The 27196-nt window shown below is 42.5% G+C and overlaps 1 protein-coding gene across 1 annotated transcript; it reads right to left on the reverse strand.

The window, feature by feature from the left end:
- On the reverse strand, positions 1–26858 carry LOC116967722 (testis-specific gene 10 protein-like). The gene is made up of 7 exons (XM_033014328.1): positions 26802–26858; positions 18342–18455; positions 17076–17214; positions 15251–15366; positions 3685–3776; positions 1136–1256; positions 1–100 (listed from the first exon to the last, which is right to left on the reverse strand). Exons 1-7 carry the CDS (start codon positions 26856–26858, stop codon positions 56–58), a joined length of 684 nt encoding a protein of 227 aa, XP_032870219.1. The 3' UTR covers positions 1–55.
- Positions 26859–27196: the final 338 nt, after the last annotated feature.

Below are 27196 nucleotides of genomic sequence, written 5' to 3' on the forward strand. Positions count from 1 at the left end.
GTTGCAAAGTACGCCAAGACCAAGTAGCGTGACCTGGTCCGGGAAGTCTTCATTTTCAAGCAGTAAATAAGCGCTTGAAGAAATTCACTCGCCTCTTCCCCTGCAAAACAGAAACAGAGGTCAATAGCTAACTAACATCAACCTAATACAGGTGTCAGAGTACTTGGGGAGAAGGCAGGAGAATGGGGTTACAAAGGAGAGATAGATCAGCCATGATTCGATCAAGGAGTTGACTTGATGGGCCAAACGACCTAATTCTTATCCTATCACTTATGAACCTCAACTAATTAGTTCTTTCAGAATTAAACTAATTAGTAAAATACCAAGGTACAGATGTGAAGATTTGTTTTTACTTATCATTTTATAAAGATCCGCATTATAATGTACGAATGGGTGGCAGCGGCTTCAATACAATGGTCCAAATGAATGCACTATTCTATGAGTAAACAAGCAATGTAGATTCCTTGGTGAACTATTGGACAGGAGGTCTAGATTCTAAACAATCCTCTATCACAGTCAATCAGAAAATGACAGAGCTTCCATGGTTAGTCTTGGATTCCTTGGTGATGGGTGACGTATCCATTCTTACACTATACAGCATGATGAAGGTGGGGAAAGATGAACCTTCATCAGCTGTTTTTCCTGCTCTCCGTATTCCTGGAAAGGTGTCTCTACATTTAAGATCTTCTTTTGGTTAAGAAGAGATAACTAAATTTATTGCATTTCTTTCGAGATTTGGCTTACACCTTGGCTTGTATTCACTGCGCTCTTTCATACTGAAACAGAGAGATTAGAGATATGCATTTGAAAACCGATTCGCGTGAGTGCGACATGAGAGTAACTCAAACACCTCATGTCTCGCAGGAGAGGAGGAGTTGCTGGGTGAGGGGACGGGCACCACGTGCAGACCTCGAGGCTGGACAAAGAAACCAGGCCAGGTTTTCTGTGTTGATGCCTGAATCACCCACTCCAAACCAATGCACTATGTATCCTATTTATTAGTTAGTAAGTACATAGAAGCAGGTTTTCCAGAGTTTCCCAGTTCACTGGGGTGGGGGTGGGGGGCAAGATATATGTAAAATATCAGGAAATTAGACTACAACTAGAAAACGATTAATTGATTGGCAATACACACCTTCCGTGCCACCACCACCTGTTCACTGGGGTCTATCTCCAAAGCCTCCTCACATTCCTCGTATGTTTCATTTTCAATGGTTTGCTCCCTGGGTGCTGGGCTGACAAGAAGAGGTCCATGTCTGGAAAGAAACAGCAGTATGAACGGTAACACAGTAACCCCACCTTCTCAATGAAATGTCATAGAAACCAAGGGCTGGGAAGAACACACGGCTTTCAAGGAATCTTCTCCAAGGACTTTGAAGCAGCTGCTTTCTGCAGTCAGTGGATTCCTCTACAAGCGGTTTGATGGAGCAGAACAGGAAAGACCATTTCTTGAATTGGAGGAAGCAAGGGTATAGAAACTAGCAAAAATGCCAGGGGAAGAGGAGGAGGAGAAATTATTTTTCACTAAGCAAATTATGACCGTTATATTCCCTTAAAAAGTGGTAAAAAAATACTCAATAATAATATATATATTTTAAAACAATTCAAAGGCGCGTCAAAGAGGAAAGGGGGTAGCATTAAGTGGATAAATCGTTCAGTGCTAGTACAAGCAGAATTCTGTAATTCCACATGGTTCCTCAGATTCTATCAAGTAACAGTTTCCTCCCACATCCCAAAGACGGGAGGGTTTGTAGGCTATTTGGATTGGTTAAAATTGTAATTTGTCCCTAGTGTGTAGGATTGCGCTAGTGTACGGGATGGTTGCTGGCCGGCGCAGACTCAGTAGGAAGAAGGTTGCTAAAAGTGATGGACGAAATGGATGTGCCATTCTATTACCATGTTAACAAACAAGCACCAACATTCAACTCAGTGACTCAATTCAACTTCAAGCAATGCTTCCTCTGCAGAACCTCTCCTTAGTTCATCATCTCAAGTTAGCCAGTTTGTGAAACAGAGACAACTGTCTTTTCTTTGGATTTGGATCCAGCCGTTGTTTGACTGTGCATTCTGCTGCTCCATTTGAAGTGGAATGGTATGGAGCGACTCTAGTGTGTTTTAAACCATTCCCTTTCATGAATTGTGCAAACTCTTGTGAACAGAATTGAGGTCCGTTACCAGACACAATTTCCTCTGGAAATCCATAGGACGCAAACAGTCCTCGCAAAATGTCTATCGTTTTGCTGGATGTCGTTTTGTTCATTGGAAACATCTCAACCCACTTGGAGTGACTATCAATCACAATGAACAATTGTTGTCCATCTAACTCTGCACCAGACCACCATAGATAGCTTCTACCTAGACTCTTTGTTAGACACATTCCCAAATGCTGATCAGGAGGATCTCCGAGCAATTTTACTCCGTATCTTTCAGGGATTACAACTCTCGCTCCCCACATGACACACCCTTGGTCTACTGAGAGTTCATTCCTACGTACAAAAAAATGGTTTCAGTTCTGCCTCTGAATCCGGCAATTTGTTTGGCTATCCATTTGTAACATACTCCTGCACTCTTGACAAAGGTCTGTCAGTGCGAGTAGCCTTCCGCCTGTCCCCTGAAGTGATAGGTAACTCATCTACATGAGAGAAATAAAACACGTTCTCTCTGTTTGGGGTAACCTCCGATTCCAAAGATATGGCGTCAGCATTGCTGATACTGGTGTGCAGTCAATATCAATGCCCATCTTTCCATTCTGTCTGCTGCCAGAGTTGGTATGTGTGCTTTTGGATTTAGGATCACTGTCAACGGCTGGTGATCTGTCACGATTACAAACCTTCTACCATACAAGTATTTGTGAAACCTTCCTAACGGCAAAAAATAATGCAAGATCCTCTCGTTCTATTTGTAACTGAATGTACTAGACGCAAAGGCTATAGGCCTCTCCTCTCCATTTACTAGCACATGAGAGACAGCACCAACACCGTATGGTGAAGCATCACATGCTAACTTCATTGGATTATTGACATCGTAATGAACAAGTATTGTACTCTCTACCAACTGAGCTTTACATGATTTGAAAGCTAGGTCACATTCACGTGTCCACTTCCATGGTACATCTTTTCTCAAGAGCTCGTTCAAGGGATGTAAACAGGTGGACAGACATGGCACAAGCTTCCCACAATAATGTGTGTCTCAAGGCATGTGAGTACCACTTCCAACCTTTCATCATGTACCTGCCTGCCAGGGGCTGAGATGAGGATGTCATCGAAGTAACACACCACACCTTCAATTCCGTCTAGAATTTGTGTCATAAACCCTTGAAAAATCCCAGGGGCTGATGATATGCCAAATGGGAGCCTATTGAACTGAAACAATCCCAAATGCGTGTTGATAGTCAGTTTGGATTTAGATTCTCTCTAAACTAAACTAATCTAAAACAAAGCAAATGAAAGCCGTTCAGCCATTCGCAACAGAATGTCCTCCTTTAACCAAACGGATTCTCCTTCGTCAAGGAGTTGAATAATTTGTGGCTCTACGACACCACCCTACGAAAATTGACTGCCGTGTTTGCTACCATCATCGACACTTCAAACGTTGTTTGCTGGCCAAAGCATTAAAGGATAATCCCATTTGATCGTATGGGACAATAGAAATGCAACTGATATCCCAGTCCAAGTAGAACCAAACCTTAGCTCAGCCAATTCATTCTTGCAGGATGGATCTTGCTCTGTGCGCTCCTGCTGTGTTGATTTTTGAAGGGTTTCCAGTTCTTCCTTTTCCTGCAAAATGAAAATAGTGCTCAATCTTTATACACACATGAATGCAAAACAAGATTACAACATATCTTTGCTGTGTCCAAATTGGAATCTTTTAAATTAAAAAATAAATAAATATACAAATATTTAGTCATCATATGCATCCTGAGGAACAAGTCTCACCAATGAGCAATGTCATGGCTTCATCTTTAGTACCTTGAGATTTAGTATCCTGCTCAATTTATTAATTGATGCAAGGGCTGGTTTCCGTGCATGTCATTAGTAAATGAAAGTGCTCTTTTAAAAAGTCCCTTCTAAGATTTGTGCTTAAAAAACTTTAATTTCTACCTTGAGATCATGTTTGCCTTACTTGAAGTTTCCCAATATCCTCCAGACATCTGTCTCTGTCCGTCTGTACTGCCAGCAACGTTTTCTCAAAAGATTCTGCCCGAGAAGCAACTTCCTTGTTCTCGTTTATAACATCCAAAAGTCTTTGCTTCATCACTGACAATCCCACCAACTATTCTTCAGGTTTCTCCTACGCTATTCCATCAGCACTTTCAGACATTTTCACTCCCGCCTTTACTTGAGCCAGATTTTCAAATTCAGTTTCTTCAAGGGCTTTCGGCCTTCATTACTTTGTTTTAGATTAGTTTGTTTAAGGGATCTTTAAGGGACTTTGTTTAAGCGGTCCTTGTGCAACTATCCATTGCTCTTTGAAGATGGATTTCTCGTTCTCAAGATGCTTAATTTGCTGTTGTTGCTTTTGCAACAACTCCTTCAACTGATTATCCTTCAAAGGCAGGATCTGGTTTAGCTCCTCCCTGTACTGAACTAACTGTGCTTTTAGCAACGCGTTGTCAGAATTAAGGTCATCCATCTGAAGCTGTTGGGAGATATGCTGCCAATGTGATCATCGGTGCACTGGCGGCAGGTCAACCATCAACAGAGTAGTTGTTGACATCGGAAGCATTGGAGAAGTCAAACAGCTCAACTATTGCTCAGTTTACATCTTCACTTGCTGTACTTTGGCCAGAAGGTATAAAACACGAGAATGTTCTTCTGTTTGTGACTTAAAAGTTTTATTCCCTCATAAATAATAGTATCCAAAATATTAATAGAAACGTTTACTTCCTTGCACATGAATTCACAACACAGTTGTACCACGGAACAACAAAGTTGCTGTATTAACAACCCTTTAAATTTCCCAAATGTAGTTACTTGGTATCAAGCTAAAATGAATTCACCAACGCTCTACTCATTTGCTTTGATGTATTTTAAATACTTCCCTTGAAAAATACAGATCCGTAAATGATCGGTAGTAACAGAGATGGAGATACTGTGCACACTGGATGGAACCCAATGACTATTAACACCAAACATAAAAATTGGGAGTTAAAATTGATCAGGTTGTCACAACCCCAGAAGCCATCCTTTTGCCCATTATGTCTAAAACTGATATTTATGTTGAACTATTCCAAATGTTTATATATAAAGGGGTAAATTCGGTAAAATGACAATTATTGTTGTACATTCCAGATTTGTCAGTGATTTCCCAAAGTATACTTCTGTCTCTATTGTTTGTCATTTTACTTTTAATATTAGAAATTGAACATGTGCTTGATATAATGCTTTCTCATTGTATGAGGCCAGCCATCTCAGTCTAACTTATAATGGCTCTGAAAATTGAGTTGAAGGCTTTTTCAGTTTAGCAAATCTCAGTATATATTTACCTTCTCAAAACTAATGAAGGCTTTGGACTTTCAAGATGCAGCAGGGAAACAGGCCCTTCGGCCCAATGTGTACAGGCCAACCAGCGATCACCCCCGGACACTATCCTGCACACTAGGGACAATTTACAAGTTTTACCCAAGCCAATTAACCTGCAAACCTATACGCCTTTGGAGTGTTGAAGGAATCAGTAGCACCCGGAGAAAACCCACGTGGTCACAGCACCAGTTGTCACGATCGAACCCGGGTGTCTGGTGTTGTAAGGCAGCAACTCTACCACTGTGCCACTGTGCTGCTCCCCACTCCCCCCCCCACCCCCCACTCCAAACAGAAAATATTTTATTCAACCTTGGCAAAGCTTAAAATTAATAACAGCGTAAAATGTCGAGTGAACTCAAGCATTAAATTTCCACAGATATTTAAAATCAAAGTTTAAATTGAAAGTGTCAGACTGAGCACATACCATAAGCTTTTGGCCAGCTGTGGTCTGGTTTGTCCATCCTTGATCCTGTCCTCGTCTCTGAAGACCCCCCAGTTCCTCCTCCAGCTCCTGCAGTTCTGAGATCAAATCTGGATCAGAGCAGCCAAGAAAGAACCAGTCATCCTCAATCAGTTTTGTGTCACAGGAAGACACGTCATTCAGAAAAACAGCATGAACACAGACACAAAATGGACTGATTGGACCCTGGTGACCATCGCTACCTTGTGGCTTCCCCAAGTTAAGGTGTTAGTTTCTGACTGGGCTAAAACACCTTGAAGCTGGCTGGCTGGCTTTAAATTTTAAAAGCTTGCAGTAACAAAGCTACATTTACATCACTGGTATTCCAGAGACAACTAATACCAATACTGATTTATGTATTGATAGTATTTCAGTTTTTTATCAGGTCACTCACGTCGCAGCGGCCTCTGCAATCCGTCTGTTTTTTTGTTATTTTTTGTCCCGTTTAAATGTAGTTTTTTTTTGTTTTTTTTTATGGGGTTTGTGTGTGTGTGTGTGTGTGTGTGTGAGTGTGTGGGGGTGGGGTGGGGGGACTTTTAAAATCTATCCCCTGCACGGAGAACCCGACCTTATCCCTGTCGGGTCTCCGTTGTCATTGTGGCTGCAACGTGGAGCGGCCTCCAACAGGAACGTCCTGGGGCTCCAGTCGCAGAGCCTGCGGACCTATTCACCATCATGGAGCTGGCTGAGTTCGGAGTGGGTGGAGCGGTGGTGGCGCGCTGCTGTGGCCCGACCCCCGGAGGTTCGGAGGCTCCAACCGCAGGTCTGGCAGACAGTAATATCGGGGGTACTCAAAATTGCTGGGGAAACTCAGCGGGTGCAGCAGCATCTATGGAGCGAAGGAAATAGGCGACGTTTCGGGCCGAAACCCTTCTTCAGACTGATGGGGGGTGGGGGGGGAGAAAGAAGGAAAAGGGGAGGAGGAGGAGGAGGAGCCCGAGGGCGGGCGGATGGGAGGGTGGGAGGAGACAGCTAGAGGGTTAAGGAAGGGGAGGAGACAGCAAGGGCTAGCAAAATTGGGAGAATTCAATGTTAATGCCATACGGACGCAAGGTCCCCAGACGGAATATGAGGTGCTGTTCCTCCAATTTCTGCTGTTGCTCACTCTGGCAATGGAGGAGACCCAGGACAGAGAGGTCGAATTGGGAATGGGAGGGGGAGTTGAAGTGCTGAGCCACCGGGAGTTCAGGTAGGTTATTGCGGACTGAGCGGAGGTGTTCGGCGAAACGATCGCCCAACCTACGCTTGGTCTCCCCGATGTAAATCAGCTGACATCTAGAGCAGCGGAGGCAGTAGATGAGGTTGGAGATACAGGTGAACCTTTGGCGCACCTGGAACGACTGCTTGGGTCCTTGAATGGAGTCGAGGGGGGAGGTGAAGGGACAGGTGTTGCATTTCTTGCGGTTGCAACGGAAAGTGCCCGGGGAGGGGGTGGTGCGGGAGGGAAGGGAAGAATTGACGAGGGAGTTGCGGAGGGAGCGGTCTTTGCGGAAGGCAGACATGGGGGGAGATGGGAAGATGTGGCGAGTGGTGGGGTCACGTTGGAGGTGGCGGAAATGGCGGAGGATTATGTGTTGTATTTGCCGGCTGGTGGGGTGAAAGGTGAGGACCAGAGGGACTCTGCCCTTGTTGCGAGTGCGGGGATGGGGAGAGAGAGCAGTAATATCGGGAGCCCGCGGGTCCCTGCTGGGAGACCGTTTTTCGGGGCTTCCGCAACGGCGACTTCGCCCGCCCGAGTCGCGGGGTCGAGGATGACCTGGAGCGGGACCTGACATCATCGCCCGGCGTGGCTTCAACGGCTGCGGGACTTTGCTAGCGCCCGCCGGGGGCTCTAACAACAAGACCCGGAGCGTGGCCTTGCATCACCCGGCGCGGCGTTAATGGCCGCGGGACAATTGCCATCGCCCGCGGGGGGCTTTGACTCTGACATCGGGAGGGGAATGGGGAGTGCAGGGGAGAGATAAGTTTTCTTGCCTTCCATCACAGCGAGGAGGAGATGCGCTGTGATGGATGTCTGTGTAAATTGTGTTGTGTCTTGGGTCTTTTTTTTCATATGTGTATGACTGCAGAAACAACATTTCATTTGAGCCTCTATGAGGTTCAAGTGACAAATAAATTGTATTGTGTATTGTGTATTGAGAGGCCGATTTGTCATTTAACCTGCAAATCCATTAATAAACTGAGTGACGCCTGTGTCGTGGCCATTTGGACAAAAAGGTAAGTGTTCTACCTTTGCAATTACCAATGTAAATATCGGAGAAAAAATAAATCCCTTCGCATTGAAAAGTTATAAGGAAGTTTGGATCATTTTACTTACATCAGGTAATGGATGGGATAAACTATGGGTTAAAACAGTGTTCCCTTTCATTACTAAATAGTCCAAAGAGTTGTACAGCACAGAAACATGTCCTTTTCCATCCAATGTGTCTGTGCCGACTATCATGCCATCTATATTAACCCCACTTGCCTGTGTTAAATAAACCTCCTAGTCTTTCAGTGAAACTTGCGTATTCATCAAAACTCACTCTAAAGTATGTAATTGGAAATTTAACTGCATGTGTAATGCACAGCTAAATGTTATAAAATGATTAGATTACTGAATTAACTAAAGAATTCAATGATAGTATATTTTAGTTGGGGTTTATAACAATTTTGGGAAATGAGCAGTACCTTTAACTGGAATCTACTAATAATTTTAGTACATTACTCGGGCATTCATTTCATCAAGGTTGGCGAGTGCAGACGATTTGGGCACATGCAATGCAAGGTGGGCTAGCCAATTGGATCTAAATAGGAGGCAGTGATGGAAGGATGTTTATCTGATGGGAAATATGTGATTATTGTGGTATCACAGGGATCACAGCTGAGATTTCCGTTTGGTGATAACAGCTTGGATCACAATGTAGGATATAAGCTTGCAGATGACATGAAAATTGGTGGTTTATGGAGAGCGAGGTGAATGTCCAAGGTTACAGCAGGATATAGATGAGATGGAAAGTTGGCCGGAGCACAGGCAGATAGAATTTGGGAAGTAAAAATGGTTGTAGGACTTAGGTCAGGGCACTGATGAATGTTGATGAATAGAGACTTAGATGTCCAAGTACAAAGTTCTCAAAATTTAGCAGGGCAACAGACTGGTGACAAAAGCATATGGCATGTTTGCCGTCGTAGGTGTGGGTATAGAATATAATAGTTGGGATGTCTTATTGCAACTTTACAAAACACGAGTTAGGCCACACTTGAAGGGATGTGTGCAGTTCATGTCAGCACACTATGTATGAACTGCATAGGCTGGTTTACAAAAACAGACACAAAGTGCTGGAGTAACGCAGCATCTCTGGTAACATGGAAAGGGGGGTTTCAGGTTGGGCCTCTTCTACAGTCTGATCAGCGATAGATTTGGAGAAAATGGAGAGAAAATTCACAAGGATGTTGCCTGGATTGGAGAACTTTAGTTATGGGGAGAAACTGGATGGATGGGGCTCTTTTTCCCTGGAGTGAGAAAGTTAAGGAGTGACTGATGGAAGTATGTAAGATTATGTGAGGCAGGGTAGATAGCCAAAATCTTTTTTCCATGGTAGAGTTACAAAACAAGAGAACATAAGTTTAAGGTAAGAAGACGGAGTTGTAAAGGTGATCTGAGGGAAAGTTTATTTCTCTCCCCCGAGAGGTCTTTGTATCTGGAACTTGCTGCCAAAGGAGGCAGAATCAAATGCAATTAAAACATTTTTAAAGTAATTTTAGACAAACATGTAATAGGCAAAGCATAGAAGGAGACATATATAATGCAGGCAAATGAGATAAGTGTAGATGGGAAACAAAAATCAGCATGGACGTGGTGAGATGAAAGGCCCATTCCTGTGCTGCACAACTCAGATTCTAATTACATCATCATACTAGGCAAAATATTTTGAACCATCTGTTATCATCATAAACTAATTACGGAAACAATTCAGCATTGCTGTCAGTAATTATAAGAGCCATGAGAGGCTTAAGGGTGTAAAAGAACCAAGGACTAAAGCGACTCACAAATAAAAGAAAGCTTGTCGCAGCTAACAAGCAACATTTGTTCTGAACAAATGGATGGAACAAGGGGAGAAAATTCAGCCCAAACAAATTTTCAGGGTACAGAATTCCAGAGATTCACCACCCTTCGCAATGGGAAATTCCTACACATCTCAGTGTCCCTTTATCTTGTATCTAGGGTTCCCCTATTCCTTTTCTCCAGAGATGCTGCTCTGACCCGCTGAGTTATTACAGTATTTTGTGTCTATCCACATGTTCAAGACTCAGGCACAAATGGAAACATGTCTTCACAGTCAGGCTCCATTGAGATGTTTAGAATTTTAAATAAGGTCACCCCTAATTCCTCCAAACACCAAAGAACACATTCAACTCCCTTGCTGCTTACGATCGGACAACACTCTCATTGGTCGAATTAGCCTCGCTTTGTGCAATATGTTTAATCAGCATTTACATATTTTAATTAGAACTAAATAAGTATCAGATCAAAATTAAGATGTTCAATGAAATACAGAAATATTTTAATTTAAATTATTTTAAAGTGGATTTTATTCTGAAATATTTATGCAAGAAATCATCCAAATCTTTAATTTTAGGGGCCATCAGATTATGGATAGCAGATGTAACCAGTTTGTAAATCCAGGAAATGTCATCCATTCCCTGGATTGTTGTGGAGAAGGCTGCAAAGCAGCATAGTTTGTATCAGTATTCAAAACCATGGGACAACTTCATGATTTCCAAAGTCAAGTCCAAAGTTCCCACGTTCATAATATAATAACTAAAAACATTTAAACATTACAACAACCTCAAAATCTGAGGTATTCATATCAGACAACTATCTTCATAAATATTCTGTCTCTACAATTAATCTATCTTGGGGAAACCATTCGGAAGAAATGTCATTGGCTTATAGACACAAATAGGCAAGACACGCAGCAATCATTAGCTTGTCAATGGCAAGATAATTTTTTACTTCAACGAGGGACAGGAATACTTGGGCGTAAAAATAAACCGAATATTAATTCTAGGGAGGGTGGGATGTAAACTATATGCTAATGCATTTGCCAACTAACGCATTAGCAAATATTAAAAGTGAAATGACTATGGCAAAAATAATTTTCCCGTCTGTTTTGTGATTTGGAGTTTTGTGATTTGCAAAGGATGTTATATTCAAATGAAATTTGACTCAACATACAAAGCACCAAAGAACGTTTCAAGACAGTAATTTATGGCCTCATGCAAAGTAGGCCAAACATTCACTATTGTGCAATGGTAAAGGTTTCATTGGCTATATTTAAGAGGGAGTTAGATGTGACCCTTGTGGCTAAGGGGATCAGAGGGTATGGAGAGAAGGCAGGTACGGGATACTGAGTTGGATGATCAGCCATGATCATATTGAATGGCGGTGCAGGCTCGAAGGGCCGAATGGCCTACTCCTGCACCTAATTTCTATGTTTCTATGTTTCTATGTTGCATAGGAAGGTGGGAATGATCGATGGCAAATCATATTCCACAGGAATTGCGCATGGACACTTCTGAGCAGGGTATGTTCTGTGAATAACAATCCAGTCACAGCACAATTTAGCTAGTGAAGTGCCTTTGTCTCGACTGAAATATGGACAACAAACAGATCCCTAAATAGAGGTGCACTCGACTTTCAAGTCATCAAGATCAAATCAAGTCATTCACTTCTTAAATATTTTAAATTAAAACAAAGTAAACTATGATTCGTTCCAAGTGAGAACCAGAGAGCACCACAATTTACCTTCTCTTTTTTCCTCAACATGCTTCATCCTTAATTCCACCACAGTCCTCTCATCGTTGTCATGGCTCGGTGTTGGCTGATAAACCGTTTCTCCCCAATTCATCAGTTCCTCTGCAGATTCAGATTCACCTACCTACAGACACATTACACACAAAGCAACATCATCCACTCATCTAACTGGCCAATTAGATGCTTGATGCCATAAGAAACAGAAACGCTTCAGCATGATACAAGAGTAATGATTCTCTATGTTTGCCTCCTGGACATATTTGATTAACAAAATAGCAAGCTGATTTGAAGTTTAGAGTTATTCAGCAACACGACCAGAGGTGTGATAAGCATTAAAAATGGAACTTCATGGTGAAAAATATAGTTTTTAAAAGTTTACCATTTTTTATTCTCTGCGGGAAATGATTTGATGATTTCAGTGATTTTCAGATATAAGTAAAATTATTTTAATTGTCTTTAAGATAAATGGACCTATGGGCAATGAAGCACTGACTTGTTCCTTTTAATGAACACTTTCAAGTCATATTGTTACATGTCATTAGAATTGCAAGTTGTAGAATTGGATAATTGGAAACTTTTATTACGTTAAAAAATCAGCCCTTGAGCCTTATTCATTCTATCACGTGATCATGGCTGATTTGATCTATGATCTAAACATTTACCTAATCCCCATAACCCTCAACTTCCCGCAGTGTAAAATTCTAGCTGGCTAACCCTTGAATATACTGAATGGTTCTCCACCCACAGCTCCGGAGGGTAAAGAACTCAAAAGATTCTCAACCCTCAGAGGAGAAATGTCAAGTACTTTGGATCCATCTTCACTGAGGAGGATACAAACAAACTTCCTGATGTACTAGTGGCCAGAGGATCTGTGGTGACGGAGGAACTGAAGGAAATCCACATTAGGAAGGAAATGGAGTTGGGTAGATCCCCAGGGCCTGATTAGCCAATTAGGGCACATGGTATTAGGCCTAGAGTACTGACATGGATAGAAAATTGGTTGGCAGACAGGTAACAAAGAGTAGGGATTACCGAATGGCCCACTCCTGCACCTATTGCCTATTGTCTATTACAGCTTTGAAGACAATCCTTATCCTGAGGCTCTGCCCTTTAGGTCTAGACTAAAGGACGTTATTTTTGGAAGGAGATGAGGGAAAATGTCTTTACCCAGAGGGTGGTGAATCTGTGGAATTATTTGCCACAGATGGCGGTAGAGGCCAAGTCAGTGGATATTTTTAAGGCATAAATAGATTCTTGATCAGTACAGGCGTCTGAGATTATGAGGGGAAGGTAGGAGAATGGGGTTAGGAGGGAGTAATTGATCAGCCATGATTGAATGGTGGGGTAGACTTGATGGGCCGAATGACCTAATTCTACTATTCCTTATGACCGTATAATATTAATAGGTAAAATTCCCATACCATATAAAAAAGTCTGGAAATACTCTGTTGGGTCCCCAACCAAACTAGCTAATTCAGTAGACATTCTCCTTGTCCAAGGCTTGTGGTAATGCATACAGAAACCATCTGGTGTGGAAGCAAATAGCACCCCTCAGATGCAAGCATCAAGCCAAAAAGTAAGGATGGTGATAGAAAAGAGCAAAATAAAAATTTACTTAAATGACCCATATAATATAACCATATAACAATTACAGCACGGAAACAGGCCATCTCGACCCTTCTAGTCCGTGCCGAACACATAATCTCCCCTAGTCCCATATACCTGCGCTCAGACCATAACCCTCCATTCCTTTCCCATCCATATAACTATCCAATTCATTTTTAAATGATAAAAACGAACCTGCCTCCACCACATTCACTGGAAGCTCATTCCACACAGCTACCACTCTCTGAGTAAAGAAGTTCCCCCTCATGTTACCCCTAAACTTCAGTCCCTTAATTCTCAAGTCATGTCCCCTTGTTTGAATCTTCCCTACTCTCAGTGGGAAAAGCTTTTCCACGTCAACTCTATTTAATAACTCTGTTATTTAAAAAAATAAATCTGAATAAGCAACATAAAATACAATGTAATATTAATTAGCAGGATACTTGAGACTCTTGAATCTGTGCAGAATGTGCACACTTGGAATTAAGATTACTGTACGTGGGGGAATTAAATGCATCATTTTTGGTTGCTCCCTTGGTAATTTGTTCTAAACCTACTTGCATGAACTGGTATTGATCTTCATATTCTTCATATTCTTCTAATATTGTTTGAGGCTTCTCTGTAAGAAAACACGTATCACCATTTAAATAAAGAGAACGAGGAAGGGTCCCTGACCTGAAACATCACCCATTCTTTGTCTACACAGATGCTGCCTGTCCCGCTGACTTATTCCAGGTTTATGTGTCTATATTCGGTTTCAACCAGCAACTGCAGTTCCTTCTTACACAAGAGAATGAAGGATCTCTAACCAAATAACCCTTCCATTCTCTCTCTCCCTGTCTATCCCCCACCCTAGTCCTCTTGCTAATTTCCCCATTTATATTCCTTCATATTCACCTCATCCCCAGCCAACAATGGACCATTGTCAGCTCCAACCTACCTGAGTCATCGATGCAGGCTCTGCTTTATTCTGTACCTCCTTATACCTCTAATTTCACCCTCCCTGACTCTCAGTCTGATGAAGGGTTTTGATCCAAAACATCACCTATTTTTTTCTTCAAAGATGCTGCCTGACCTGCTGACTAGAGCATTTTGTGTCTACCTTCGGTGTAAACCAGCATCCCCAGTTCCTTCTTACCCAATTAAAGTCATACTATACACACACCATTTTGTGCCTCGACGTATTGTGACCAGTTCACTTTTAGGTGTAACTGGTCGTCCTCCTCTTCATAGTCAATCTCTACATCTTTGTGCTTCAGCAGCAGCTTCTGAGCAGAAACAAGCTGGGTAGAAATAAGTTTAGTGTCAATTAAAGCCAAGGGATTTCTAGTGGTCTGTTAAATAGCCACCATTCAAATTCTAGATTAAATATTTTGTTTTATGACTCTACAGGCAGGTAAGACTAGTGTAGATGGGGCATGTTGGGCAGTGTGGGCAACTTGGGCTGAAGGGCCTGTTTCTGAGCAGTATGACTCTAAATAATTTTAACATGCATTATACTTTTAATGTGCCACTGTCGACAGCTCCATTCTACCTCAACTATTTTATGATCGAATTTTCCTGCAGGCTCACATCTATCCCATGTCACTTACTCTTCAGAAAGGGGTTCTACACGGATTGGAGTGAGCAGTGGAATATAGGGAAGCATTCCTTCATACAGTTGAGCCCAGATTAAATATATACAATGTACATAATTAACTGTGTAAAAAATAAAATGGTTCCTATAACGCTTCAACAACTCACGGTATATCATACCATCAATTTTCCTTTTTTGAAAAGATGAAGTCATTTCATTCCAGGCAAATGGCAAACAGATCAATATTCAGTTAATCGTCACCAGGTGCAAGGGACTTATATTTGGGGTACCTGTACATTGTCCAGCTCCTCTTGGATCTGCTCGATTTTAGACAGGAATGAAGCTTCAATTGACAAGGACCTGCCCTCCGATCTTTCCGCCTCTTGGTTCAGAAGCCTCACTTGTTCTTTAAAAAAGAGAAAGGAAAAAACACCCATAATCATCTGATATTTGTTGCAAAAAAAGCAATACCTCCATAGTTTGCAATTTTTTCCACTGCAGTTAATGGCAATCAGTGAAAATCATATGTTCTACTAATTACAAGCATTTGAAATCACAAAATATCCTTGAAATGCTACAATTCATTAAGCTTGAAAATTGCTCAGGCAAAATGGTAATTCCATTTACATATTTATCCAATGATAAATTCCTTAACTATCACTAGTGAGAAAAGATTAGAAGCTTGAATAAAGCTCCACAGTAAATGTGTCTCCTCAACATTTTCGAAATTAAGGTATAAAGTTACTTAATCCCAAAACAAACAAAATGATCATTCTCCACTGGCTCCATTAAAACCCTTATTTATTTTAAATTACTCCAATTGAATATCCTCTTCTGCCGCTGAATATAGTCTCTCTACCTTGTCCCTGGTTTCACCCTCTCTTCCATAAACTGTCATGCAAACACAGCTCAAGTCTCACAGAGATAAGACATTCATGGAGTTAATGAAGTGTCATGGTTGCTCTGTGGTCTTCTCATTAAAAGCTATTTGAAATTAATATACTTTGATGAACCATTTCCGGCAAGGGCATTGTGAATGGTAAAATGTCTTCAAATGATTTTATTTAGAGATAAAGCGTGGAAACAGGCCCTTCGACCGACTGTGTCTGTGCCGACCAATGATCCTCGCACACTAACACTATCCTACACACACTAGGGATAATTTACCATTAACCCAAGTCAATTAACCTACAAACCTGTACGTCTTTGGAGTGTGAGGATAACGGAGCACCTGGATGAAAACCCACAGGAGAACATACAAACTCCGTACAGACAAGCACCACAGTCAGGATCAAACCCAGGTCTCTGGCGCTGAAAGGCAGCAACTCCAACGCTGCGCCACCAGGCCACCCTTCACGATGTCATGTTTTAACTATCAGCACCGTCTCAAAATTAAAATTCAGTGATAGCGATGGTTAAAGGATTCAAGAAGAGAATGTTTTTAAAAGTATCTGTACGAGTCTGTCCAAATGACTACTGTGTGTTCCTGTCAGCCATTTGGCAGACTCTCACAAATGCTTCTCAAAGAATTCTTTTCTTGAATCCTTTAAACAACACTATCTTCTGATCAAGGAATCTGACCAGAATACCTGAATGAAAAAAACTTAGATTACACGCTACTTTTCCTGAATGTGCGAACCCATTTACCAACCAATGAAGTATATTTTTAAGTGTGATCAGTGATAAAATATGGGATTACAGCAACTAATTTGCATACACAAAATCTCACGAGGTTACAGGGACGAGATAATTGCATGGCAAAACAAAAATGAAGAGTTTTGTTATAAAATCCACTCCATTCCTCTAATGCTAGAATATTTTAGGGCAAACCTACTCCCTACCACGAGACGACAGATGTACAAATCTGCGGTAGGACCATTTATGGCCAAAAATATTAACAGGTCAACTTTGAGTAATTACCTTGCAGTTCGTTAATCTTCCGTTCGGTGAAATAATTTAAAGAACCAGTTGCCTGTTCTGCAAGGTGTGCACAGAACTTGGCGTGAGGTCCTAAATGTTGGTGACATTTGTGAAGTTGTAAACAGCACTGATCTTTCTGTGATGTTTCTTGTGCATGTTTCTCCCTGTTTTTACGGAGCTGAGTGCTGTGTTTACCTTTGAGATTTGTTAAATCAGCTTTGTGTCTTTCCTTCAGATCTCGGACCTTGATATGCGTGGCGTAGTCTTCAGCCAGAAGCTTGTTGTCGAGATTTTCATTTTCTTCCTCAAGCTTCCTCAAATTTTCAACCAACTCCTAAAAAATTAAAAAGTAGCCAAATTACACTAAAAAGATTTTCGGGAGCCTGTTCCACTTAGGCGATTTGTCAGGCGTATTTCAAGTTGCCGGCAGTCACCTGAAAAACCGACAACTGGAACGGCGACTGTCAGAGTGGAACACACACACACACACACATCGCTTCCTTCACCAGCCCATTATGCAGGCGGGAGACAGGGCAAGCAGGGGAGGCGCTGTCTGAGTGAAATTCACAAGGTGCAAAGCCAAGGTGATAGACACACGCCGCGATGAACAGGAAGGTTGGCGCTGTAATTAAGACGGCTAAAGCACAGTGGACAGTAAGTCCTTTGAAAGAGGGGGGGAGAAGGGGGAAAAAGGAGTGGAGAGAACTTTTAAGAAGCCAGAGATCCACGGTTGTGAAGCTCGGCGGACATTAACATTACAACAGTTTTCCTTGGTTCTGAAAACTACTGTTTACTTTTTTTTTCCCAATGAGCCAATGAAATTCACCGATCTGCACCGGCTATAACCTACGAGAACCTTCAACCTCCTGGCAACTCATTAGGATCTTTGGCACGGGAATTCTCGCTACTCTCCATGTTGAAAAATTTGCGGCGACCATAAGGAGGCCGCGACGAGTTCTCAGAATGCGGGAACTCCTCACATCCATGAAGGCGACTCTCCAACAACCACCTGCGAACATGTGGTGACCATGTGATGTCTCCTGCAGTCGCCTAAAAAGTCACCTGTGGGACAATCCCTTTAAGCTTAGAATAATGCAGCTTTCTAAAGTAACATTAAATGAATGAAATGAATAAGCCAAGAAGATAAGCAAGAAAAGTTGAACCTGTCAAAATGGAATTGTCAAATAGTCATCAAAATTTAAACAATGCTGCAAGGCTCCACATAAACTGTGATCTGCACTATAACAGATCATAAAAGGGTTAATGAACTGATTTAGAAAAAAGAATGGGGAGATTCATATAAAAGAAAATCTTCAAATGTTTTCATATTTACAGATATATTTCCAAGAGGCTCCCTGCTATTTTTATTTCATTGCCAGTTACAACAGAATCCCTTAGCTGGTTGCAGAGATCTTTCCCTGTAATAGAGATTCACACAGCAGCAAACGATGATGTCCTTACCGCTAGCTCCAGATTCTTCTCATCGAGCTTTATCTGCAGCACTTCCACATGTTGTGTTGTTTCCAGCAGTGCCTCGTCCTTTTCACAAAGGTTTTTCTTCAAGTCTTCCAGCAACTGAGGAAGTTAACAAGTGATTAATACCTCTAAACAGTGATAAAAACTGGGCAACATAGAATGGAAATCACACACGCAACATTTGTAATTCAAGTGCACCAATAGTTAGGTCTTCAATTCCACCTTGGTATTAAGACATTAAAATTAAAATTATCATTAATGAAATCAGGGGATGAAATCATTCATTTGCATTCAATCGTTTAATGGTCCTTTATTGTCACGTGTACTGAGGTACAGTGAAATTTGATTTACCACACACATACCAAAAAAGCAACAAGACACAAAACTACATAAAGATTAAACATAAACAGCCACCACAGCGACGTGTGAGAATCCCTAGGGCACACAGGATAAGCGGAGACCCACAGCCATCAGTTCAATGTCCGGGCCACACAAACGCTCCTTCACCGACCGCTGTACTATCTCTGCAGTCCCTGTCCGCCCAAAGTCAGGAAGCTGTCCACACTCGCACCAGACTCCAGGAACACTGCACTCACGGCAGTCCCCCCGATTCCCCACCAGGGCAGGCAGCTCGTCCATCGTGTTTTTCGGCGACCACATATTCCCCACTGTGATGGAAGGCGAATAACTTTTACCATCTTCCTCCTTTTCTCCCACGGTCGGGAAAACAAACTCTCTCATGGTCAAGGTCCGAAGAATCATTACTGGATTTAAACAGAAAGCAATTACTTCCTCCAAGTGTCTAAAATTTGTTTTATGCAGCCACATGCTCATATTTTAATGTGGCTGCAAAATAACCAAAATAATAATTAAATAGGATTGGTACGGAGCAGAGATTAGTTTAACCGGGCATCATCCGTGGCACGGACATTGTGGGCCAAAGGGCCTGTTCCTGTGCTGTACTGTTCTATGGTCTATGCTCTTGAGTTTACGTTTAGTTTGTTGTCACGTGTACCGAGGTACAGTGTAAAGCTTTTGTTGTGTGCTGACCAGTCAGCAGAAGGACAATACATGTTTGCAATTGACCCATTTACAGCGCAAGGTAACCCCAGCAAAGTCTGACCAAGGATAGTCCAAGGGTCATCAAAGAGGTAGATAATAGTTCAGTACTAATGATGCGAATGATGAGATTAGCAAATGGCAGAGGGGTCCAATTGAAGAAAGTGACACCCAATGCAAAGCGGATCAGTGGCAGATAATAAAGAGACATTAAAGTGAATGGAGTGGAGGAATCTCTTTAATCAGAGGGTGGTGAATCTGTCTAATTCATTGCCACTGAAGGATGTGGAGGCCAAGTCAATGGATATTTTATGGCGGAGATTGATAGAGTTTTGATTAGTGTGGGTGTCAGAGGTTATGGGGGGAAAAGACAACAAGTATGAAGGCAGCTGGGCTCTAAAATTCAGGTAGTTCCAATGTGTGAAATTATCATACATCTAAATTCCTTACAACCAATAAGCAGAGCAGGATTAAGGGCTCAAAGATGCCTCAAAAATGCTCAATAATGAGGAGTTGCAATAATGGACAATGCAATGCAATACACAAAATATTTCTATGAGAGTGGATACGTGGAACTTGGGACCTCAATTCTTTTGGAAGCAGGGTTAAATTTCAGTTAACTTTTGATCATTGAACATGTACATGGTTTCACTTTGGTGAACGTAGCTTTCAATGAACACATTAGGGTAATATTTCTCTACCCAATGGAAAGCCAGCCTATTACAAAACAAAATGGTTAAAATAGGAAATATCCTGAGCACGCTAGATGCAACAATGGAAATAAAACTGAGGCAACTGAAAGGTGTAGCATGTATGGATCACAAGACAAAGGAGCTGCCATTTAAAACAGGTGTGCAAGAATTTCTTCTCTCAGTGGATGATGAATCTCTGGATTTTTCTATCCTGGATGATGTCGAGGTTAGATCACATGAGGTATTCTCGCAAGGTAAATCAATCAAATCATGTTATCAATTAGGTCCACTTAATATAAATAATGTTCACAAAATCCACATTACATCAATTCACACAAATAAAATAACCATTACAGCAGAACTACCTGTATCAAATCATACACAAACGTCCCAAATTACCTTAATTTCACAGATTTCATCACGTCACAAAATGGTGCAAAAACAGCAAATTTTACTTCGGAGTCACGTGAGGGACTCCATGAAGATCCCGCTCGTCCGCATGCGCGTCATTACGCTACACGCATTGCACGAGTCATGTCGATGGAGGAAGGACGTTCCTCCTAAACGGCTGGTGTATAAAACCAGCGAAGACAGGTAAGAGATCTACGTTTTTCTTACCTCTAGGATGGACAGAAGAGGAACCAAAGCTGCAAAAAAGCTGGCGGGGGAGAGCCGTGCAGGAACGGGCAGCCAGCGGTGGCAGACGGCAGGGCTGTCTCCATTGTCGGGAGCACCTGTGCCGGAGCTAGCCTCACCACCGGCGGGTGGAAAGGCTAAACGTAAAACCGACAGAGCCGTTCTTTCGGACGACTCGGATTTCGAACAGCCCCACGCCACCTACGCTCAGGGGCCTGTGGGGCTGAAGGTATTGGAGGAGCAGCAAGCGACCAGTGACCGAGATCACTGGAACGCGTTTGAGCTGCGGGACCTGCGACCGCGAGCGGTCAGCGCTTGAAAGCTCTGTACCACGTTGGAGCGGCAGCTGATCCAGGACAAGCCGCAAGAGCCAGGTGCCCGAGAGCACTGGACAAAAATGGAGCGGCTGATGGAGCCAATACTCCAGAGGGGGTCTGGCTCTACTGGGCAGACATTCAGCCCCTCTGCAGTACCTTATTCAGGGCTGTATTCGGCGTCTATTGCCTCCCAGGACAGCATAGCGGGGCAGATTTGGACTGACCCTGAACAGGAACTGATGGAAAACTCAGTGCAAGGGGTGAGTGGGAACTTACTTGAAATGGTGGCTCAGTTCGCAAAACCAGAACTCACAGGGGATAATTTACCAGCCAGGTTAGCGGCAAGCATTAATTACATGTCCCTGAACCAGCTACAGGGACAAGCCCTAATTGACACCATGGGGCGTCACTTGCAACCTGGAAACGGTAAATCCCTTAATGTCCCAACCGTGAACGCATGTATTTGGAAGCATGTAGGAGCAAGCATCAGGACAAGGGATGTCTTACTGAAAAAAGTACTTAAAACCCTCACCGCATGGATAACAGCATTCACACGAACCCTGTATGAGGAAGATATGCATCAACACCAGAAAGATGCCCTGGCCCTCTTCTGCAATACCCAATATGAACTAAATAATATCAGAAAGAAGAGCATACAGCCGGTACTAGACCCAAAATTTGCAGGATTATGCAGAACGGAAACGACCACCGAAAAGAGTTACCTGTTTGGAGGGGACCTACCAAAACAGGTAAAAGATTTGGACGAAGAATCCAAAGCCCTGGGAATCATAAAAGCAACCAAACGCCACCCCCAGAAGTATCACCCCTATGCACTCATGGGTCGCAACGACTACTCCGGGGAACATTCGAGGGCACGACCAATCCAACAGCGGTCTTTTTTAGGACATGGCCCAGGCCGGCCCTCGTGGAAGATGCACCCATCTACAACAACACAAATCAAGACACCGGGGCCTCAACGTCCTCGGGGACAAGGGAAGAAATAACCATAACCATAGAGGTAGGTGGGTCTGGTCCCTTACTTGGATTTCTTGGGATTTACCGTTAACTCAGTTCTTATGTCAGTGACTTTGCCACAAGACAAAGCAATAGCCCTCGAGGAGGATTGCAGCAAAATCATTGACACAAGAAAACCATCTATTAGACAGGTGGCGAGAATGATTGGCAAGATAATAGCAGCTTTTCCAGCTGCACAATTCGGACCTTTATATTATCAGAATTTACAAAGGGCCAAAATAAGAGCTCTAAAATACAATGGAGGTCATTTTGATAGACCTATGGAACTACCAAAAGAAGCCATATTAGAACTACAATGGTGGAAAGAAAACATTAGGCATTGTTCCAATCCAATCATTATCAGCAATCCGTCTATCATACTACAAACAGATGCTAGTGCTCTCGGATGGGGTGCCACGGATTCCATCACCAGCTGTGGTGGGAGATGGAATGAACAGGAGTCATCATTACTACACACTTTGGGCATAAATTACTTAGAAATGTTGGGAGCTTTTCACGGCCTTAAGTCATATTGCTTAGGTTTATCTCACCAGCATGTAAGATTACAAATTGATAACACCACTGTGGTAGCATACATCAACCACATGGGTGGAAACAAATCAACATCATATGACAATCTGGCAAACAAGATCTGGCAATGGTGCATCCGCAGAGGAATTTGGATATCAGCTACCTACTTACCAGGTAGACAAAACTTAGTGGCAGACACCAGGTCACGCAAATTCAATGAGAACATCAAATGGATGTTGGACAAAAAAGTATTTGCTGAAATTACAGCACGATACGGAACACCAGATGTCGATCTATTCGCATCCAGGCTTAACCACCAAGTGCCAAAATATGTATCATGGGAACCAGACCCTGGGGCAGCAGCTACAGATGCTTTTTCGCTGCATTGGGGGAAATTGTTCTTTTATGCATTCCATTCCTTCTGCCTCATCAGTCGGGTACTAAGTAAGATAAGACAAGACTCTGCGTCTGGTATCTTAATAGTACCCGATTGGCCTACCCAACCATGGTTCCCAGTGGTACAGGAGATGATATTAGAACCTCACATCACTATTCAACACAGACCAGATCTACTGGTAAATCCAGCAACTAGGACAAGTCATCCTTGTCATCGTCACATTAAAGTTTTGGTTTGTAGAGTCTGAAAGCTCCTTTATTACACCTGGGCTTAACAACGAAGGCTATGAACATGTTCGCTGGAGCCCAACGAGAGTCAACAAAAAATCAATACCTAGTACACTGTTTATATCAGAAAATGGCACAGGTATTGCAACCAGAACAACATTATCCACATACCTACGAACATTCAACCGGTATTGGAATTTCTGGTAAATTTACACCATAAGGAACGACTTACGTACAGCGCCATCAACTGTGCCAGAAGTGCCCTGTCTACCTACCTCTGGAGAGAAACGGAACGACAGCCTGTGGGGTCACACCCTTTGGTAACCAAGCTCATGAAAGGCATATTCAATGCTAACCCTCCTAAGGCCAGATATTCCCATATATGGGATGTTGGCATCGTTCTGAATCTACTAAGGAACTGGACTCCAGCCACTAGCCTGTCATTACAGACTTTAACCTTAAAAACGGTCATGCTGATGACATTGGTCACAGCACAAAGGGTGCACTCCCTACACAAACTGAGGCTGGATAACATGACCAGTTCGCAGGGAAATTTACATTTTTACATCCAGGAACTGGTAAAACAGAACAGACAGGGGTCGGCAGGCCTAAAAGTGATTTTCAATAACTACCCTGCAGATGAGCGACTGTGTATGGTAACACATCTAAAAGAATACATTAAACAAACCAAAACCATCAGAGGCACAGAAAAGGCACTGCTCATTAGCCACAGACAGCCTCATAAACAAATAACAAAACAGACCATTTCCAAATGGATAAAACAAGTACTTACTAAAGCAGGTTTAGATACTAATTGTTTTAAATCTCACTCCACCAGGGCTGTCGGCAGCATACAAGTTGGATGTTCCATTGGATCAGATCCTCAAGAGATGGTCATCAGAAGGAACATTCCGTAAATTTTATAATAAATCAGTGGAGGAAACTGGAACTTTTTCAAAAACTATTTTAAGTTCTGTAATATAATTTGTCCCCATGAATATACGGGGTTTTATGATTTCTTTTGTTAATAAATTTGATTGTTGCATCTACATACCGTATGGATGTCGAATATATTTCTCCCCTATACCAAGGCAGATGTGTGTCATGGACTCGTCCATGGCAAGAATCACAGAGCTTTGAAATCTTCATGAAGTCCCTCACGTGACTCCGAAGTAAAATAGTAAGATTAAACGAGAACTTACCAGTTCGAAGTTTGATCTGTATTTTATGAGGAGTAACGTTGAGGGAATACATGCCCTCCGCTCCCACCCTGGATCATAAACTTGACTGGTATCTTTTTCTCTAATCTTACTATGTTTAAGTCATTACAGGTATCTGTGATTCACACCGCTGCTTTGAAGAATGACGCGCATGCGGACTAGCGGGCTCTTCATGTATTCCCTCAACGTTACTCCTCATAAAATACAGATCAAACTTCGAACTGGTAAGTTCTCGTTTAATCTTACTATTAAAAGTTAAGACACAGATTAAAGTTGCATCTCAATGTAATTAGTTTAACATCATATTCCATAACTGTGCCACAGTTGATCAGTTTATTTACAATGACTGTTGCTAAAACTGGCCCTACTTGTGAAGAAAGTTTGCCATCCTGCACTGCACAAAAGTAGAACACAGCTTGATATCCAATTGCAAACTTGAGCCTTACAGCACCTCCTATCAGCTGTTATTTAATTCTACAAGTATGGCCAATGTTCTATATAGATTTCCTTTGCCGATATTGGACTTATCTGTATTTCATCCCATTTCCATTTCCATGTGCAAGGACACAAACAAATTGCTTTTTCCATGAGCACTTTCCATTTTTCAGCATTCCAATAATTTTGAATTATTGTCATTGCTAGGATACAGGAAAACAAACCAACTGATTTGGACATGGCAAAGTTCCCCCAATAACCAGATAAAATATTCTGGTGAAGTTGGTTCCTGTTTAAGTATTAGGCATCAAAAATCCCCGGTATTCATCAAATAGTACCATTGAGCATAAAACGACAGATTAGGCCTCTAGTTCATCCAGAATTGGCACCTCGGACTGTGTAGCACTTCCTTATCACTGGATTGGCAATTCTCGCAGGATATGTGTCTATAAACTGACTCAAAAGCAAATCCTGCTCTATTCTCAAAGTAACTAAAACTCAAAACAAAGAAAACAATGGAATTTGCACTCATAAAATGAGCAGCACAATGGCGCAGCCAGTAGAGCTACTACCTCACAGCACCAGAGACACAGTACCTCACAGCACCGGAGGGTTCTGTGGAGATTGAGTGACTGTCTGGGTTTCCTCCGGGTGTTCCAGTTTCCTCCCACATCCCAAACACATGCAGCTTTTTTGGTTACCGTAAATAGCCTCCATAAAATTGCCACTAATGTGTAGGGAGTGTTTGAAAAAGGGGAATAACATAGTATAGCGACACCCGGTGGTGGCTCTGGGTAATCGAACCCTTGTGATTGACTGGAGGGAGGAGTCACTGAGCGCGGGTGTTCTAATGGCTGTATTTTTTTGCTTATGTAAATTATCAGTACTATACAAGGCAAGTGGAAAAGAAAATTACAATACCTGTATCAATCCAAATGTCACAATTTATAAAAATATTTGATGATCTTTCCCCAAGCGGACAATTTCCAGATTGAATTTAGCCTCCTGATGACAAAGAAGGCTATTGTCTACTGCGAGGGGAATTGATTACAAAGGCACGCAGTTTCTGCGGATAGTCGCAACACTTCCCCGTGAAAGATCTTTTACAGGAAAGGTCTCAGAATATAAAGATGTAAAGAATACTAAGTTGTTCAGGTTAAGTCTGCTCAACCAATAGCTGAATTGGGATAAGCAGTGCTCTCTTCTCACTGTTACCATCGACAGTAGCCACAGAAGTGTAAACTTCCCACACTCCCAGTTCGAAAAAAGCTACTGTCCCATCAGGTTCTTGAACTGACCAAATGCTACCACAGCAACGGAATATTACAGACCATCTCTTGGCAACAAGGCATTGTTTAATTTTCTGACTTCCATTTTATAGACAATAGACAATGTCATATGACAATTACCTGAATGGTGCAGGAGCAGGTCATTTGGCTCTTTGAGCCTACACCATCATTCACTGTGATCATGGTTGATCATCCACAATCAGTATCCCCTTCCTGCCTTCTCCCCATAGGATAGAATATAGATTATTGGAGGTGTTTCAGTTTGTTCCTGCAGCCAAATAATTTATCATATCAAATTCCTTTAGTCCACTGGAAGTAGATCACCAAACTTCAGAGATGTCCTGCTTCTATCGCCATAATCTCCAAGCCCTGTGTCATTAATCCTAACATTGATTTCTTTCAATTCCTACCTTCCACACATATAGAAACCTAATAGCCCTGCCCCACGGTGCGAGTTCATTCCAAGAGCTCTCCCAAGTTTAAAAAAAATCAAACTTGTGGTAAGCACGGTGAATGAACGTACAAGGAAGCTCAACGCCAGCTAACCGTCACGCTCAATGTGTCACCCCTACCGTATAACCCATTTCCTACATACCATGGGTTGAAACTAGATCTGCAGCTGACCTACAAGCAACTCCTTGAAGCTCTCCGTGTTAATGTCTCGGTGCGGAACAACCTCCTGCATTGCTTGGCTGGATCGTCATGGGGTGCCAGGCCATCTACTCTCTGAACCAGTGCTCTTGCACTCGTGTACAGCGCCACTGAGTACACCGCCCCAGCATGATTCCGCAGCGCTCATACTAGCAAGCTAGACGCCATCCTCAACGACACCATGCGAATCATCACCGGCTGCCTACGTCCTACTCCGGGTCTTCACCCGGTGCTCGCAGGTATCACACCGGCCAAGCTTCGCAGAGAGTACTTCACCCACAGGCTGGTGTGCAAGGCCCCATCGGATGCTAAACATCCTTTGCACCACCTCGCCCAGAACTCACATCAACTGGGACCTCAACGCCTGTCATC

This window comes from Amblyraja radiata, chromosome 41 (genome assembly GCF_010909765.2).
Source record: "Amblyraja radiata isolate CabotCenter1 chromosome 41, sAmbRad1.1.pri, whole genome shotgun sequence".
NCBI lineage: Eukaryota > Metazoa > Chordata > Chondrichthyes > Rajiformes > Rajidae > Amblyraja > Amblyraja radiata.

What these genes read in the sequence shown, in the direction of transcription:
- LOC116967722 (XM_033014328.1), bottom strand. Translation starts at nt 26,858, where the DNA reads ATGCAGGAGGTTGTTCCGCACCGAGACATTAACACGGAGAGCTTCAAG. An exon ending in AGAAGAATCTGGAGCTAGCG is followed by an intron (nt 17,215 to 18,341) that starts GTAAGGACATCA and finishes TTAATTTTTTAG; the next exon opens with GAGTTGGTTGAAAATTTGAG. An exon ending in AGGTGGTGGTGGCACGGAAG is followed by an intron (nt 101 to 1,135) that starts GTGTGTATTGCC and finishes TCTGTTTTGCAG; the next exon opens with GGGAAGAGGCGAGTGAATTT.